This window comes from Colias philodice, chromosome 11 (genome assembly GCF_061535455.1).
Source record: "Colias philodice isolate Cphi_HAF_F1 chromosome 11, ilColPhil1 Martin Lab GWU primary, whole genome shotgun sequence".
In the NCBI taxonomy this organism is placed as follows: domain Eukaryota; kingdom Metazoa; phylum Arthropoda; class Insecta; order Lepidoptera; family Pieridae; genus Colias; species Colias philodice.
This window is the reverse complement of record NC_143096.1, coordinates 847,324-866,956: the sequence shown is the minus strand read 5'-3', so window position 1 is coordinate 866,956 and position 19,633 is coordinate 847,324. Positions and strand designations below refer to the sequence as shown.

The 19,633-nt window shown below is 42.0% G+C and overlaps 1 protein-coding gene across 1 annotated transcript; it reads right to left on the bottom strand.

The window, feature by feature from the left end:
• Positions 1–6,181: 6,181 nt before the first annotated feature.
• Positions 6,182–11,602, bottom strand: LOC149484333 (uncharacterized). The gene has a single exon (XM_089700861.1). The coding sequence runs from the start codon at positions 11,600–11,602 to the stop codon at positions 6,182–6,184; it is 5,421 nt and encodes a 1,806-aa protein (XP_089556987.1).
• Between the last annotated feature and the right edge of the window lie 8,031 nt (positions 11,603–19,633).

Sequence of the window (19,633 nt, the reverse complement as noted above, 5' to 3'; positions counted from 1 at the left end):
TCGTTTTAATAATATCGTACAATTATTTGTAACCGTTATAATGCAATTTAGCTCTCTAAAAGTATATAATACTAGCTTTCCGCCCGCGGCTTCGCCCGCGTTTTCAAAGAAAAACCCGTTCCCGTAGGATTTCCGGGATAAAAGCTATCCTATGTCCTTTCTCGGGTATCAAAATATCTCTATACCAAATTTCATGCAAATTGGTTCAGTAGTTAAGGCGTGATTGAGTAACAGACAGACAGACAGAGTTACTTTCGCATTTTTAATATTAGTATGGATAATCAATGAGATGATATAATTTTATCTGATACTTACATAAATATTTTCATAAATTTCAAAATAAATCATTGTCACATCCAGTATGTCTGTATGTCTGTATATTTACACGTAAGCGATGTAAATGGGAGGCCGCGGATGAAATATGTAATATCCATATTGGCTCTAGGATGTTTTGGCATATTGAGGACCGCTCCACTTTCCTGAGATTGGAAACTAAATGATATTTCTATACTAAAGTAAATATAAATAAAGGTTTAAAAAAAAAGAACTTGTGTGCCGAGCACACGTGTCAGAAGTGAAACTTCTTTGGCAAGATTCAAAGATACCAAAATCGTTGCCTTACTCCATGACGTGACGGTATTACCATGACGCGACCTTGAAATTTTACTCTGAATGCACCGAAGTTTCACTTCTGAGTTGCCAATGTTTATATGGTCCTAAAAACTAGTAAAGTGAAGTCCCATGTCCCCTAGTGGGGTAAGCGGCAGATGCATTATACATCTGTTTCACTGATCGATTTTCTTTAGGGACAAGTAGGTGATTAGCCTTTTGTGTCCTACCTCGTCATCTCTAGTATATTATGTACACTGTACATCCGTGAAAAAGCTTTTTTGATTTTCACAAATATGAAAATTATTACAGGTTCTTTGCTAACTTCGCATCCAAGGCAAAATTAAGTCAATTCGCAGGCAAACTCGTAAAACATAATAAGTTTGCATACACAGACTAACAAACAGTTGGTTTAGTAGCGACACTCAGGAAGCGCGACCTCTCTTATGTTCAAACGACTGGATATATGTTGGCTAAGATTATGTCAGAGTGGATGTGGTATTTTATATTTTATTTTTATTTTCTTTATTGGAAAACATACAGAGACAAAGACAGAGATAAATCAAAAAAATCTTATTAACTAAAGATACATGAAAATGCCTCTTCATAGTGTTTTCACTGGGAACATATATTATTATTTTTGCCAACACTCAGCAGTAAGAAGCACAAGAAAAAATAATCGATAATTAATATTTACCATGCGTACATAAAGACGGAGGTAAACAAGTATGTATTTGCAAAATTAACATTCAACACATTAACATTCTTACATGTTTAATAGCAATTTTTTTACATTCATTTTGTAAGACGAACAAATATACAATTGTATTATATAAAATAGAGACAAATTGCAAGAGCTTTCAGCTTATATTTAGGAAACCTCAGTAGGACTACAAATCTCATTTGTATGTTATTAGTATTGTTATAAGTATTTATAAAACAATTTTGTTAAAAATTAACTCGCCAATATAATAAGTAACAGGCAATAAAATAAAACAGACCGATTCTTAGTTTTATCGCATTATAGTAACAGGACCTTTAGTTTCTGTGATCTGTGAACAGGACACTGCGGAAATGGACTTCTCATGGCACATTGAACATTCTTCGCCATTCTACTTTTAAAGCTAAAGAACCTAAGAACAACTACTATGGCCATTTAAAGCGCTTCAACAAGAAGTTTAATTAAATAAATAGTTGTTTGAGTTGGAGTTGTTGCATCTAGCATTACAAAATTTTTATTTATTTAAATTAAGGTTGATGTTCCGACCGTCCCTCCATACATTTTTGATTACCTCTAAACACTTAACACAGACACTATTTCTTTAAAACTAATCATTTTATCACTTCTCTATAATGAAATGTGTGCGCGTTCGACCTTTTTAATCAATAATTTACAATATTTACTTAGAAAAACAACAGTAAAATACCGGAAAAATTTGACACTTCTACAGTAGTGTGCGTGACTTTTGCCAAGCGAAACACGACATAAAGCACGACATCTAGCGCATAGACTATATACTTATTACAGATCTAGCGCGTCAATGTCTAAACGAAAGGCGATGTTTAGACATTGACGCGCTAGATGTCGTGCATTCGCGTTCGTTATCTTATGCATAATGAGCATAATTCTAATAAATCAAAGTTCTGTGTAAAAATTGAGTAATTTCATTTCCAATCGTTCAAAGAAAATAACAATAAAATAAAATAAAACTAATGACCTTAGAAACTATGTTTTTTTTTATTTATTACTCATTATTGTTCGTCCGTCGTAGGTCTGTAAACTGTATTGTACACTGAAGGTAAATGGTACTGTAGGTACTTTAGTTCGGCGTCGTCGCTCGTCGGCTTGATATAAAATTACATTCTTGATTTCATTGACACGCGCTATGATTTGCGCGCGGAATTTCTTGTGTTGTGAATTTATTTTTGTATGCTATGCATTTTAATTGATTCAAATTGCAATGTTTCTCTAGTATGCATTTGAGACTATATTGTAAATTGTAATAATTGATCGTGGGTATAGTAATTAATTATTCTAATAACGCAATTAGTAATATATGTATTTTCGGTGGGATTCAAAACAAAAAATTGGCCCGTGATTTTTATGAAATTTCACCACATTGCAAATCACATCAATCATAGTTCATACACATGTATGACGAAAGTGATTAGTATTGTGGCTAACATTGACTCATCAGTTCATCACTGAAACCAGTGATAAATCAGTACCTATATCATATTGTGTTTGAATATTTTTAAACAATGATATAAGTATACAATTATTATAAATCGGTAAACTATCAAAGTAATCACAAACTTGCAAACATTGGTAAAATGTCCAGTAGTTTATGAGCCTATTCATTACAATCAAACAAACAAACAAAGTTTTCCTCTTTATAATATTAGTGTAGACAAACACTATGAATACGATCACGAATGCAAATTCGGGGATTTTCTAATTATTGCTAAATAATAATTGAATTCGTTTTGAAATACTCTATAATTTTTAGTGTATAAATAGACATTTATAATGTGGTGCTCATTTTTTTTGTACTGCTAACGCTATTGTAGGTACCTATTTTCGTTGTTTTATTTCAAGTGAACACGGCCATACAATTTTGTCACGAGCCGCCTATGATTGTAGGTACTTTTGTTAGGCTCCTTCGTCGTCCGCGTCGGCTCGAAAGTTCTTGATTTCATTGTCACGCGCTATGATTTGCGCGCGGATTTTCTTGTGTTGTGAATTTATTTTTGTATTATTATTATTTTTTATTTATTTTTTTATTTTATTGATTCAAATAAAATATTTCACTAGTATGCATTTGAGACTATATTGTATTATGTATAATTTATCGTAGGTATAGTTATTCTTATAACGCAGTTATATTTTCGGTGGGACAATTTGACCCGTGATTTTTCTGAAATATCACCACGTTGCAAATCACATCAATCATACACACGTATGACGAAAGTATAGTGGCTATAATTGACTCATCAGTTCATCACTGAAACCAGTGATAAATCAGTACATATATCATATTTTATTGTGTTTGAATATTTTTTAAACAACGATATATACAATATTATTATAAATCGGTAAACTACCAAAGTACTTCCGAATTTTCAGACAGACAAACAAGTAGTTTGAACACGCAGTTTTCTTATACTAGTAGCAAAAATCAAAACCATAATATTATGTTTCCCTACTATATTTTACTAAAAGTCGAGTGCGTCGAAATCGTAAATAATAATATGTTTTTCACCTTCCTGGTTATTTTCCCATAGTAAATAGTGTTTTAGGTTTGTTGTTGTAGGTAGGAATAATAATAATTATTCTTACATGTTGGTTATGAAATGTATATTGAAATAATTTACTTTTACAAATCATTAGTGATATAAGTTTTGAGTGAAAATGCTTGGATCAGCATAATATTATATGGTACTTCAAATACATGTTTTGATAAAAAAAACAATAGTGTAATAAAATAAAACTGCGTTTTATTGTAATCAATGTTGACAATTTTAAATTCCAAAATTATTGATCAATAAAATAGTTTACACCAACAAATATAACTTTTATTTTTATAACAATCGTTCATAATATAAACCGTAGCAGGTGGCGTTTTGAAGTTCTGTCTACTCATACAGAAAAATGGAAAACTTGTTTTTTTTGTAAACAATTTATTACTCATGTTGTTTGGCAACTCGAAGCGTGGTCGTCCGTCGTAGGTACTTTTGTTCGGCGTCGCGTCGTCGTCCGCGTCGGCTTGATATAAAACATTCTTGATTTCATTGACACGCGCTATGATTTGCGCGCGGAATTTCTTGTGTTGTGAATTTATTTTTGTATGCTATGCATTTTAATTGAATCAAATTGCAATATTTCTCTAGTATGCATTTGAGACTATATTGTAATAATTGATCGTGGGTAGGTATAGTAATTGATTATTCTAATAACGCAATTATATATTCGGTGGGATTCAAAACAAAAAATTGGCCCGTGATTTTTATGAAATTTCACCACATTGCAAATTATATATTATACAATTACAATTACAATTATTATAAATCGGTAAACTATCAAAGTAATTACAAACTTGCAAAATATGCTTTTCCGAATTTTCAGACAGACACACAATTTTATTAGTTTGTTTTAGCAAAGTAGGTACCTATACCTATACGCTTACGTCGCGCGTCGCGTCGTCGAAAACGGTGCGCCCAGAAACAAACATACCTAATTCAGTTACAATCCTTTTTTTGTTCCGTAATTTATTGTATTTATTCTAATACGATTTTTTTTATTCGTCGGCCAGTTCTACTAGGTATAAAAAGATAAAATTGAAATATAATTATTGTAGCGACAGCCATATTATGTTAGTATGTTTTCGTAAATATGTTTTTCACCTTCCTGGTTATTTTCACATAATCTTATATATAAAAATGAATCGCAAAATGTGTTGGTAAGCGCATAACTCGAGAACGGCTGAACCGATTTCGATCATTCTTTTTTTATTATATTCCTTGAAGTACGAGGATGGTTTTTATGTAGAGAAAACGTAAATATTATGTACCACGGGCGAAGCCGGGGCGGACCGCTAGTCTTATATATAAAAATGAATCGCAAAATGTGTTGGTAAGCGCATAACTCGAGAACGGCTGAACCGATTTCGATATTTCTTTTTTTATTATATTCCTTGAAGTACGAGGATGGTTCTTATGTAGAGAAAACGTAAACATGTACCACGGGCGAAGCCGGGGCGGACCGCTAGTCTTATATATAAAAATGAATCGCAAAATGTGTTGGTAAGCGCATAACTCGAGAACGGCTGAACCGATTTCGATAATTCTTTTTTTATTATATCCCTTGAAGTACGAGGATGGTTCTTATAGCTAGAGAGCTAGTTAGTTTAGTTTTAGTGCAGTGGCAGTGTAAATGTTGTTGTTGAGGTTATGTAAATTTAACACTTTAGTTAACTACCAAGATATAAAGAAATGAGTCTAGGACACAATAACTATTGTGTTGTGGACTGTATAATTTTGGGTTCGTGGTCGAAATAAAACCCTCCCTTCGACATACATACATATATTTTCCTTTTACAATTACAATTTATTAATCACTATTACTTATTAACTACTGGTCTGTAATAAGGACTTGCTCTAATTGATCACTATTAGTACTTATTCGCTACTGGTCTGGAGTAAGCACTTGCTCGAACTGAACTCCATTAGAAAATTTGTGCTATTTATATGCGTCGCCGGCGGGGAGATTCAAAGCGGCCGCCCGGCGGCGAGGCACAAAGCGGCGGCGGCATCCAAAAGGCGGCGAGACTCAAAGCGGCGGCGGCATCCAAAAGCGGCGGCGGCTGTCTTGCATGTGCCGCCTAGGCCACGCCTCCTCCACGTGTAAACGCAATACACGTGGCGTACTGAGTACAGCGCGATAGGCGAAACCGCGGTGCGCCTCGTCGAAACCGCGGTGCGCCTCTCGTCCACGTGCAGCGTTAATATTCCGCCTTATACACGTGGAGCCGCTGCGCGGGGAGCCCCGTTACCGCCTGCGTGTACTCGTCCTTTACAGTCCTCCCCCCGGCGTAGCTTGCGTAGCCTCCTTCATCACGACGAGCTTGCTGACGGGGCGTCTGAAGATCCCGCTCTTGGTCTTCACTTCGGCTACCCGCACAGCGTCGTCCGGCCCGGCGTGAACGCGCACCACGACCCCCATGGGCCATGTGTTGCGCGGCAAGACGTGGTCCACGATGATGACCACGTCACCTTCCTCGAGGCGTCGCGTGTCCTTTCGCGCCTCCCCCCGTGGCACGAGCGTCGGTAGGTACTCCTTGATCCATCGGCGCCAGAAGTGGTCGGCGAGCGCCTGGCTGGCGCGCCAGGTCCGTCGGTCTGCTTCGTCGCACGGCCCCGTCGTCGGCAGTCCCGTTGAGGAGCCCAACAGGAAGTGGTTGGGCGTGAGGGCTTCGGGGTCGTCTGGGCTCACGCTCACGTGAGTCAGTGGCCTCGCGTTCACCGCGAACTCCGCCTCGGTGAGTAGAGTCCGCAGCACCTCTTCTGGCGGCGCCTTCTCCCGTAGTGTCGCGCCGAGCGCGGTTTTCACCGACCGCACTAGCCGCTCCCATGCACCGCCTTGATGCGGCGCACCCGGCGGTATGTAGCGCCACTCCATCCGGTGGCGCAGCGCTTCTTCTTGTAGCGCCGGCGCCCACTCGTTGTACGCCTTCTTCAGTTCTTGATCAGCACCCCTGAAGTTCGTTCCGTTGTCCGAATACATCAGACGAGGCCACCCTCTGCGCGCTGCCATCCTTCTCAGCGCCATGATGGCTGAGTCCGTTGACAGAGACGCGACGAGCTCCAGGTGCACGGCGCGCGATGTCAGGCATGTGAACAGCGCGCCCCATCTCTTCTCTCTTCTTCGTCCGATCTTGACCATCATTGGCCCGAAGTAGTCGACCCCGCAGTTGGTGAAGGGTCGGTGGAACGGGTCGAGGCGAGCGCGCGGCAAGTCCCCTTTGGCTGGGACCTGCGGCATTGCTCGGCGTACTCGGCACAGCGCGCAGTTCTTCTCCACGGCGCGCACTGTAGGCCGCAGGTGGATGACCCAGTAGCGCTGCCTCAGGTCGTTGGTGACGCGCTCGCGGTTGGCGTGTCCGGCGGCACAATGTTCCTGTAACACTATTAGTCTGGTTATTCTGTGCCGGCCGTCGAGGATTACCGGCTTCTTCATTGTGTCGGGTGCCGTGGCTGCGTTTATGCGGCCCCTTACTCTCAGCACGCCGTCTTCCATTACCGGGTCCAATTTGTACAGTCTACTGGATCTGCTGATGGGGCGCGCGTCCTTGATTCGCTTTATGTCTTCTCCAAAGCTGTCGTTCTGTGCGCGCTGTACCAGCAGTCGTTCGGCTTGCTCCAGGTGGCGACATTCTAGTCTCGTCGCCGTGTGTCTGATGCGTATGTCAATGAATGCGAGCACCCTTGCTGTTGCTCCCACCAGTGTGCGGAATTTGGAGAAGCGCTCTGGATCCGGCAGCCATTCCATCTTCCGTGGCAGCTCGCTTACATGCAGTACATCAGCCTCGTCCGTAGTTTCTCGTAGTTCCTTCTCCGTGGGCCACTGGTCCTCCGTCTTTGTCAGGAATTCTGGACCCTGGAACCATCGATCATGTCCCGTGGTGAAACTTAGGCGGGTGGCGTCGTCGGCAACGTTTTCATGAGTCGGCAGCCACCGCCACTCTTCCCTTTGTGTTAGTTCTCCAATCTCACCGAGGCGATGCGCGACGAACGGCGTGTATCTCTTTGCATCGTTGCGCACCCAGTGCACCACCGTCGATGAGTCTGTCCAAAACCAAGTACGAGATATGTCATACCTGTGCTCTCTTCTTATCTGATCGGCGAGTCTGGCGCCGATCACTGCCGCCTGCAGCTCTAGGCGCGGGATTGTCTGCGCGCGCCGTGGTGCCACCTTCGCTTTCGCCGAGACGAGTCTCACTTGTACGCTGCCGTCCGTTCGCCGCATACGCCAGTACGCCACGGCTGCATACGCTTGTTCACTGGCGTCGCATAGCACGTGCAGCTCGATGTCTTCGACGTTGTCCGTTGCGTAGCATCGCGGCAAACGTAGCGCGCCGACCGTTTCCAGCTGCGCCAGCCAGCCCGAAAACTGCTCACCCTCTTCTTCGGGTATTGGTTCGTCCCATGAAATCTGGAGGCGCCACAGGCTCTGCAATATGATTTTAGCACGGATGGTGAAATAACTTAAGAGGCCTAGTGGGTCATAAATTGACATTACCGCACTTAATGCTTCGCGCTTGGTTGGCGGGCGCTTGCGATCTCGCACCTCCACCGGTACCCTGTTCATTGCTGTGTTGAATCCTAGCGCGTCCTGTTCGGCGTCCCAAATTAGTCCGAGGATCTTCGGGGCTGGCTGCGCTCCTCCCAGCTGCGTTGGTGTGCTGGCGTGCAGTTCTCGTGGCACGTCCCTCAGCACGCTCCTGTCGTTGGCGTTCCATCCTCGTAGCTTGAAGCCTGCCGCCGCGTGCACCGTCCGTATTTCTTCGATTGCTTGTCTGGCTTCCTCCGCGTCGGCGTAGCTCACCACCAGATCGTCCATGTAGTGGCTCTTAGTTATCGCATCTAACGCCATTGGATATTGTTCTGCGTGCTGCTGCGCATTATGATTACGGATGTAATGCGCCATAAACGGAGAGCTCGCTGCACCGAATATCATGGACGTCATCTTGTAGTGCTGTGGCGGCGTGTCGCGTCGGCTCCCCCTCCATAAAAACTGCTGCGCTGGCTGGTCTTCGGGTCTTATTTTTACTTGTAAGAACATCTCCTCTATATCTGCCGTGACTGCCACTGCCTTTTCCCTGAATCGAAATAATATACCCGGCAGTGATAGTAGCAAGTCTGGGCCCTCAAGCAGTTCGTCATTTAAACAAGTCCCGTGGCTTTTGGCTGCCGCATCGAAAACCAATCGCTGCTTCCCTGGCTTGTTGGGATTGGTCACAGCGAAATGCGGCAGGTACCAGCACACGCTGCTCTCGCCTTCACTGCCGTCGCATGGAACCGCATACCTTTTCTCAAATAAGTTGTTCATCTGCTTGGTGTACTCGGCTGCGAATTCCGGCGCGGCGTCCATCTTGGCTTCAATCTTCAGAAGTCTCCGCAGCGCGGCATTGTAGCTCGGCGGCATGCGGACATTATCTCTTTTCCATGGCAGGCCGATTTCATACCCGCCCGGCGTCTTCTTCGTAGTCATCTCGACGATTGACGTTGCTCGTCGGTCGGCTTCACCTATGCGCGGTCTACTGGCTATGTTCAATGATTCTATCTTGAAGTGTTCTTCCACCAGGTTGTGTAGCCGTAGGTCCGCTTGCTGCTGTTCTCGGACGTGAAGCACGCAGTCCCTTTCGACGATCATTCGACGCGGCGTTGTTCCATGTATCACCCAGCCGAGATTTGTCTTCGAGGCGGCAGGTTCATCGGCGCCGCCCGTCCGAAGTTCTCTTGTCACGATATGCTCCCAGTGGTCGGTACCCACCAGGACACCCGCGCGTGCTTGTTCGTAACATACCTCATGTTCCGGTATGTCGCGCAGGTGTCTGTACCGAAGCAGGGAACCCGGGATGGACTGCTGATGCAACTGTAGCTTCTTCATCGTGCGGGCGCGCAGGTCGTGTAGTGTCCCGTCGCTCTGCCCCCGCAGCTGCACATTCACCAGTCGACTTCCTTCTTCAATCTGCTCCATGTTCGCCCCGTGGATGCGGAGCGGCGTGGCGGGACCTTCGGCGCCGATCTGTCGCGCCAGGTCCTCATCAATGAGGGTGATGGTGGAGCCCTCATCGAGCAGTGCGTGCGTCGATACCTCCCCCCGTGGGCCGACGACGGTAACTGGACACATCTTCAGCAGGACGGCGCGGGGCGGTGCGGTTGCGCGGTCAGCAACCGCCATGACGGTTTCTTCGGTCGACGCAGCAGGCTCTTCTCTTCTTACGTCGTGCAGTGATGAATGATGCGGGCGGCGGCACTGGTTCACGCCGCATGGTTTCGCTCGACAGTAGATGCGCCGATGTCTCTTCGTGGCGCACTTGAAGCAGGCGCCCTTTTCCCTCACCAGCGCCCACCGCTCATCCACCGACAGCTTGGCGTAGCGCGGGCAGGCAACCATGGTGTGGTCGCGCCCGCAGCACAGGCAGAAGTCTTCTTTCTTCTCTTCTTTCTTCTCTTCTTTCTTCTCTTCTTTCTTCTCTTCTTTCTTCTCCTCTTCATCACCACTGCTGGAAACTATGGCGTATACTGCCGACTTCCTTCTTGGTGGAGCAGGTCGCACTGCCGCTGCTGCCGCTGCTGCCGTGGTGTCTCTGCGCGCTGGCGCAGTGCTGCTCGTCGGCGCGTATGTGTAGCGGAGCGCCTGGTCCGCCTCTCTCATCAGGAAGCGGGACAGCACCACAATTTCCGGATCTGCCGTACCTTCCTGTGAATATGCATAGTCGCACCATCTGGACCGCAGGTGCGGACTTAGTTTGTCCAATATCTCCCTTGCTAGCATAGGATTGTATAAATACCCTTTCCTATCTATGGTTTGAAGTATGCATACCACGTTCTGTACCTTCACAGCGAAGCTGTTGATGTCCTTGGCCGCTGCTCCAGGTCGCGGCAGCTTCCTCAGGTCCTCCATGGCCCTGTCGATAATTATCTCGGGCCTCCCGAAGCACTGCTCCAAGGTTTTCATGACTGCTTCAGGCGATGAAGCAGTGTGAAGCAGCGCTGCCACGGCGTCCCTTGCTTCCCCCTTCAGGCATGTACGCAGCCGCTGGATGTTTTCTGCGTCGGACACTTGGTACATGCTGCTTGTGTCCCGGTAGGCTGCTCGGAACGGCAGCCACTCTTCGATCGCACCTGAAAATATAGGAAGGTCCGCGTGGCGTAGGCGCGGTCGCGCCATCTTCTCTAGGGACGCCGCCAGCTGCTCTATTCCTGTTCGTCTGGTCGGCGTCGGCGATCTTCCTCTTCTCAGTTCGGATCTCTGGTGTCTGTCATCCTTCGGCACAGGATGTGACTGGAGCCACTCGTCCACCTTGTTTCGTTCTTCTGTCGCGGTGACGATATCTTCCGGCAGGTCCTCGTCTTCCTGTATGGCGGACACCTCGAACTGTAAGCGTTTATTTATTAGTTCTTTCTCAATTTGTAGTTCTTTTCTCTGGATAGCGGCGAGTCGCTCTGCCGCTTCTAATTCCGCCGCCTTAATCCGCCGCGCCGTACTCGCCGACGACCGCACCGATCTAGCGGATCTCGCTGGCGAATGCCGTCGCGGTTGCGGCGGGATCTCCATTGTTTCTGTGGCTGACGTCAAGCGTGCGTCAGACGGCGATGCTAACGGGTCCAGCACCAGCCGCCGCATTCGTTCTTGCCGCACACGCTCTGTCTCCTGGCTCCGGTCTTCAACTTCCACAGCGTCACCCTGGCTGCGGGTTACCACCATGCCTAAAGAGGTGACGCACCGCAGGCTTATACTGGCAGACTCGTTCCGCTGACCAGCACCCCTGATTCCCGGCGCGTACCACTAGGTCACCACTGGCGGCCCGTGTCTGCCCGTAAAAAACCTTACGACTCACCTTATTGGACTAGTACCAACAGCGCGGCCCCGTCGGTAGGTACCTGACTCGCCTGGTGACGATCAAAAACACCAGCAGGCTAGTACCAACGTTACCGGTTTGCCGATATTCGTCCCTCGAAGGTGAGCTCGTTGCCGATGTGTACCTCTCTTCGGCAGGATCTGGTCTTCCACGTGCAGCGTTTCTTCCTTGAAGTATCCGGCGCTCGTTGGATCACACGTTGTTATCCGGCGATCGAAGGGTCACACGTTGTTATCCGGCGATCGAAGGACCACACGTTGTTGTGGACTGTATAATTTTGGGTTCGTGGTCGAAATAAAACCCTCCCTTCGACATACATACATATATTTTCCTTTTACAATTACAATTTATTAATCACTATTACTTATTAACTACTGGTCTGTAATAAGGACTTGCTCTAATTGATCACTATTAGTACTTATTCGCTACTGGTCTGGAGTAAGCACTTGCTCGAACTGAACTCCATTAGAAAATTTGTGCTATTTATATGCGTCGCCGGCGGGGAGATTCAAAGCGGCCGCCCGGCGGCGAGGCACAAAGCGGCGGCGGCATCCAAAAGGCGGCGAGACTCAAAGCGGCGGCGGCATCCAAAAGCGGCGGCGGCTGTCTTGCATGTGCCGCCTAGGCCACGCCTCCTCCACGTGTAAACGCAATACACGTGGCGTACTGAGTACAGCGCGATAGGCGAAACCGCGGTGCGCCTCGTCGAAACCGCGGTGCGCCTCTCGTCCACGTGCAGCGTTAATATTCCGCCTTATACACGTGGAGCCGCTGCGCGGGGAGCCCCGTTACCGCCTGCGTGTACTCGTCCTTTACATATTGGTTGAGGTATTTATAAACACATAATATACTTTTTAAAAAATCACGTTTTAATAAATTTCTAGAATTGAATTAGAACAGCTGATTCAAAATAGCCTAAAAAATCTTAATAATAATAATTACGCTTCACAGCAAGAAGAAATGTACCATATGTACCCGCACAAAGTCGATATTGTGTTGCCTACCGTTCGACTCAATGGCTAGGGTTGTAACTACCTTTAATAATTATTACCAAACTAATAAACCGAGTGATGCGAAATAACCATAATTCTTTTAGAGTTTGATAAAATGATCAGGCAGGTATTTTCTTTAATCCTCTGAATTCTCGGTTACTAAATTGTATCGTTGAAATTATTCTTAATCGCGTAAATTTAATAAATAATCATATGGAAAACACTTTTCATTTGTTTTTTTACTTTCACGCCCAACTACTATACAATAATTACGTTGTTTCGGTATTTTGACGAGAAAACGCAGGAAACATCCGTTATATCATTTTAGATAGATTGTATATTTTGTATCTGTAGAATTGAAATCAAAGCTATGTATATGTTGTCTCCATTCTTTTCTTATCGGATTGTTGATCCCAATGCGAATGCGTCACTTAAATTTTATAAAAGACAATTAAGAACATCAAAAATAAAGTGATACGTAAATATTTCACAGTGCAATATATTATGTAATTAATAATAATTATATATTTATGAAAAAATAATTACATCAGATTTAATAATAGCAATTGTTTTGAATGTACATAATATGAATAAATGATTACATCATAATAGTAATAATCACAATTGTTTTATTTCCCATTTGTTGCAACCCTAGCATATTTTCATGTAGCAGCAGAAGTACCTACACTGGCGGCGCGGCGGCATCGTGCGACATCAAAGGCATTGCCTTACTAGGTAAGTTTATAATGACTCATTTCTTTTATTATATAATTTACGTTTTACTTTTACAGAATCCGATTCAATGGATTATGAAGACGAGTCACACAACGCCATACGATAGTGATGATGAATGAACATTTCAATAAATGCATGCGTGTTTTTTTATGTTGTTTTGTAATTGTTAATTGTTTCTTAAATAAAGAAATAAACTAAATATTTAAATGATGATTTGTTATTTGCAACACAACTTTATATTTGAGATTCTTTACAAATGTATATTTAGTTTTGTATCATCAAATTTATAAATTTTATTCCATAGTTTTCAAAATTAAATGTAAATGACCATAAAAACATTAATAAAGTAAATCATTGATGTAAGGTCAGGGAACGTAATACATATATACATCTGACCATGTAGAAGCTAAGTCTTGTTGACTGCTGAAGTCTGTAAAGTTTTGTTGTCTGCTGAAGTCTGTACGCAATGAAAATGTCTGCCGTTTCGAAAATAAGTTTTTAAGACCCTAATAAATAAAATATATGAATGGCAGATCTGGTCAAATACTTTCAAAATTGTATTTTTTTCAGCACTTTCATAAGTGTCTGCCAGAATGTTATCCGCGTGATAATGGTCTGCCATTGTTATTTTCCGATAGTAATAATAATCTATTTTCAAATATCAAAATGGCAGACGTGGTCAAATGGTTTCAAAGTTCGCCAAAAATTTCCACCTGTCTTACCTAAGCGCGCGCCCCGTCCACCACTCTGGGCTTAGTGACTCCTCATCTCATGTATAGTAGGTATAGGGGAATCAACACACAAAAATCCAGGTCTGGTCAAATACATACAGGTAGCTTTGCGCTAGCTCTCTAGCTATTACTTCTTATGGAGAGAAAACGTAAACATGTACCACGGGCGAAGCCGGGGCGGACCGCTAGTAAATAATAAAATAATAAATAGTGTATTAGATTTGTTATTGTATCTTGTATACCTACGAATAATTATTCTTACGTCTTGTTGGGAAATGTTCAAATACCTACCTATTGAAATAATTTACTGTTACAAATCATTAGTGTTATTAGTTTTGAGTGAATAGGCATGGATCAGAAATTCAGAATATAATATGCTACTAACTACTCAAATACATACATGTTTACACAACAAACACCACTGACCTCTATAACTATAAGTTATAGAGGTCAGTGACCGTCAGTGACAAACACTATGGATACCTACGCTCGCGAATGCAAATTCGGTGATTTACTAATTATTGATACCTAGTCATTGAATTCGTTTTGAAATAGCCTGTACTTTGTAATTTTTAGTGTTATAGACATTTATAAAATGTGGTGCTCATTTTTTTGTAATAAATCATCCCGAACGCTATTGTATTTTCGTTGTTTTATTTCAAGTAAACACCTATACAATTTTGTCACGAGCCGCCTCTGGCCTCTGGGTGAAATAAACAAGTCAAATGATTTTTGTTCTAATTGTATTTTGGTAGTAGTTTGTTTAGAATTTACATTACCATTGTTTAATTTTTATTTTGTATTTGCAGTAAAATAAAAAGATGAAAAACTTCATTAGGTATATTGTACGACACCTCACTCTGAATCGCGCTAGCGAAATTTTTTCGTTACAGAGCTCATATACAACTTTCGGACAATCTTCATTGAGGCCGGCCGGCAAATCGAGTATGTCGAGAAACTTCACTTATTCGATGGAGGTATTCTACCTTCCTTCCTCCACAGTTGTGGGACCCCGACGTGCATTGAACACGCAGCTTTCTGATACTAGTAGCTAAAATCAAAACCACAGAATATGTCTGTGATCAAAACCATAATAATATTTTTACCTATTATTTTACTAAAAGTCGAGTGCATCGAAATCGTAAATATGTTTTTCACCTTCCTGGTTTTTTTTCCATAGTAAATAGTGTTTTTGATTTGTTGTTGTATGAATAATTATTCTTACTTGTTGGTTATGAAATGTATATTGAAATAATTTACTTTTACAAATCACTAGTGATATTAGTTTTGAGTGAAAATGCTTGGATCAGCATAATATCATATTTGCTACTTCAAATACATGTTTTGATAAAAAAAAACAATAGTGTAATGTAGGTAATAAAATAAAACTGCGTTTTATTGTAATCAATTTTGACATTATTTATTTCCCAAAATTACAACAAAATAGTTTACGCCAGCAAATATAACTTTTATTTTTATAACAATCCTACTTGTTTTACATTCACGCCATCTAGACTTAAATCTTTATCATTTTTGTATACGTCTGTGTGTGTAAACGACCCTGTATGCAATGACAGATGTTATAATGCATTTTTTTACCGAATTGGGTGGATTTTAAGGCAATGATATGACATATTTCAATAAAATATAATATTCAGTAACCGCCATGACTATTCCTACGACCTTAATCTTTTCCAATTACGCAAAAACTCAAATAAACTAGAAATGTAGAATTCAGCGCCATCTAGCGGGATATTGGCTGGGAACAGATCGTAGCAATCACCTTAAGATACTGTAATATAAAATATTACTAGATTAGATAAAATATTATAGGTAGTATCTTCACCGTGTGTGACGCGCTTTACATTCACGCCATCTAGAGTTAAATCTTTATCATTTTTGTATACGTCTGTGTGTGTAAACGACCCTGTATGCAATGACAGATGTTAAAACGCATAATTTTACCGAATTGGGTGGATTTTAAGGCAATGATATAACATATTTCAATAAAATATAATATTCAGTAACCGCCATGACTATTCCTAGGTTTGATGACTATTCCAATTACGCAAAAACTCAAATAAACTAGAAATGTAGAATTCAGCGCCATCTAGCGGGATATTGGCTGGGAACAGATCGTTGCAATCACCTTAATGTTTTTGATTTATTTCAAAACTAGAGGTCCGCCCCGGCTTCGCCCGTGGTACATATTTAGCAATAAAAGGTAGCCTATGTCCTTTCTCGGGTATCAAAATATCTCCATACCAAATTTCATGCAAATTGGTTCAGTAGTTTAGGCGTGATTGAGTAACAGACAAACAGACAGAGTTACTTTCGCATTTATAATATTAGTATGGATTTGTCCCAATAATAAAACTACCTCCTCCAAAAACACAACATCGACTTCCGTAACGAAAAAGGTAACATCGCGGTTGGCGGGAGTTATGCAGATTTCACGTATTTATTGACAAACTTCAGCAGATAGGAGGCGACGGAGGATCTGATTCCGGTCGCGATTGCGCACGATTTACGGTTGTAATGTGACGTCGTATGTGGTAGGGTACTTGGGAAGTTATCATCTAAATATGTAGAAAAGTTGTGTAGGTAAGAAAAAAGTTCATTTGGCTCAAATTACACAGACATTGGGTTCCACAAAATTTGTAGGTATATAACATACGTAGTGTTCTGTCCTAAGCATGTTCGCTTATTTATAAGAGAGAAATGTAACATGGCTTACCTATCTCGTTACCAAGAGGCAAAATTATATAAACTACCTACGTATTGCATTTGGGAAGGAAAAGCAATTTTAATTACCTCTATGTAAAACTATAATGAGTATCAAGCATGACTTGTTAATAATAGAGCATGATATTATTACCGTCATCTATGCAAACCATATATGTATCGTCGTCGTCGTCGTTTCAGCCGTGGGACGTCCACTGCTGGACAAAGGCCTCCCTCAGGGTTTTCCACCACGACCGGTCACCGGCGGCCTGCATCCAGCGGCTCCCTGCCACTGCCATTGCTGAAGTGGCAATGGGCTGGGCACATAGCCCGCAGAACCGATGGCCGTTGGGGCAGAAAGGTTCTCGAATGGAGACCACGTACTGGGCGACGAAGCGTGGGACGACCACCCACAAGATGGACAGACGACCTGGTCCGAGTGGTAGGGAGCCGCTGGATATATGTATGCAAACACACAATAAAAATGTGAGTCGATATTACTAACAGAATATGTTTGGATAGACTTTGGTATAAAGTTAAACCTGGATTATCTACTGTTGTTTTTTTTGAAGTGAAAACCTCTTTAGCGGCGTTGCACTTTTTCTGTAATGGGTATAAAATCTTAAACTCGCGTCAGGACACGTGACGATCGAAAAAGCGTAAGACGGATGGATATCAAACATGCTCAACGTTAATAATCAAGTTTTCACTTCTGCCGGCACTCCCGGAGTGCAACCTGTCTTTTTTTTTAATTGCTTAATATATGAGCTAATCTTAGTAACTGTTCATATAGCATAACAATATCATGTATTTTAGGAAATTATTTTACTTGATCTATGAATTGATATGAATTATTAAAGTATGAATTATTAAAGTATACTTTGATAATTCATACATAATGTAATTTTTAATAATATGTAATGTATAATATGCTAAATAATGTAATTTTTAATAATTTTTTTTCCCTCAACTATGCTGTGTACCTACATACAATTAATTGGTTGGCATTTCACCGCAACATGTAATTAAATTTGTGTATAACGAGGCAAAATTGTCAGCTGTGGTGTGCACCTTATTAAATAAATAAATAAATATCATGAATTCGATAATACCATGGTAGGTACTCCTTAAAATAATTTACCATAAACTTCTCATAGCCCCTCAAAAGTTAACCCCAAAATGCCAAACGGTTTTTATTTCCATAGAAATATGACGCCGGCTGCTCAAGCCTCTTGTTATCTCGCGAAATACATTAAAGAGTTTATCTCCGCTCTTGTATTCAGAAGGTGTTCTCAGTCGTTCCGCCGCAACATAGATGTTTAAGTCTCTTTGGTTTATTTGACCGAGCTCCGCGGTGATAGGGTTGCTAACAATGTCTTTGGAATTAATTTACTTATTCTTTAAGATGACAGCGACGTTTGTATAAAGTATTGAGAATGTGACCTACTGGGAAAGGAAATAGATTAGAACATGAAGCTTTCCTTTAAGCAGCTATAGAAGTGTGAAGAAATGTAATTAGCTATAAAATTTTCTATGCAAGTAGAATTGTAAACAGGAAATTAGAAAACTTTTGCCTTAACTTGACTCTTGTAAAAGATAAGTTATATCTTTCTTAACTCAGACTTGCAGTGCCTTTCATGCGAGTAACTGTCCCGTGATTTTCTACATTTATTAAATTAAATAATTTCCTTATCATCTTTGTGACAACCCTACCCCTTATCTAGATCACGTAACGCGCCCGCGCCTTGCATATTCCGCGGGAACCTTATCGTTTTGTATTAATTAATTATCATTTAGCTTCCCCGCTTGATGCTCTTTATTGCCTTTGTTTTAGATTACGTCTAAGTATGCTTGGAAAACGCGAAACTATGAGAACATGCATATTAAGTACACTAATATGATAGAGACGGTTGCTAGAAAATGTTACTGCTTTTTGTAATGAGAAGTAAAGATTTGGGTCTTTTGAATGACTAAACACGATTGAGAATTCGGCTATTCAGTATTATTCCGGTCAATCCGGACGGAGACATGGCAAAGGGCTGTGGCGGAAAATTCTCTTTATATGAACCTTGAACTTAGAAATTATCATTAATAATTCTAGTTAATAAAAATGTAAAATTAGATCAATAAATTGTTAAAATAAAATTAGATTAAAAAATACGTGTGGCACTCGGGGACTGCCGCGGTAAAGCTATTGCATAGCATGCCTTCAAGCCCCACATCTCCGAGCCCGTCGGAGTGGGGAGCGTGAGGTTTTTCGTTACGGAATTTCTCGATTCGGTCCCCGCGCTCAAGACCCGCGATAGAAGCTATGCAATAGCTTAAAAATTGACACTGAATAAAGTTTTCAGGACAACATAAAAAAATTCAAAAAATACATTAGAACACTGCTTACTAATAGATTAGTTGCGAAGTCGATATAAAATAAATCTCACCGTACACATTAACTAAAGAAATGTTCAAAAAAATCATAATAATAAGCAAAAAACAAGGAAAGTTTTCATCTATTTTAGGGTGGTATCGACAGCTATCTCGTTTACAGTTAGCCAACAGTCCCCCTGGGCTCGTTGTAAGTGGCCAATGATTATTTTGCTATGAGGACACTATTCGCAAAGTCGAGCGATAGTGGAAATTGATTCTTTTGTGGTTGTGGTTGTCACTTGTCATATTGAAAAGTTGTGTAGAGTGTAGCTGG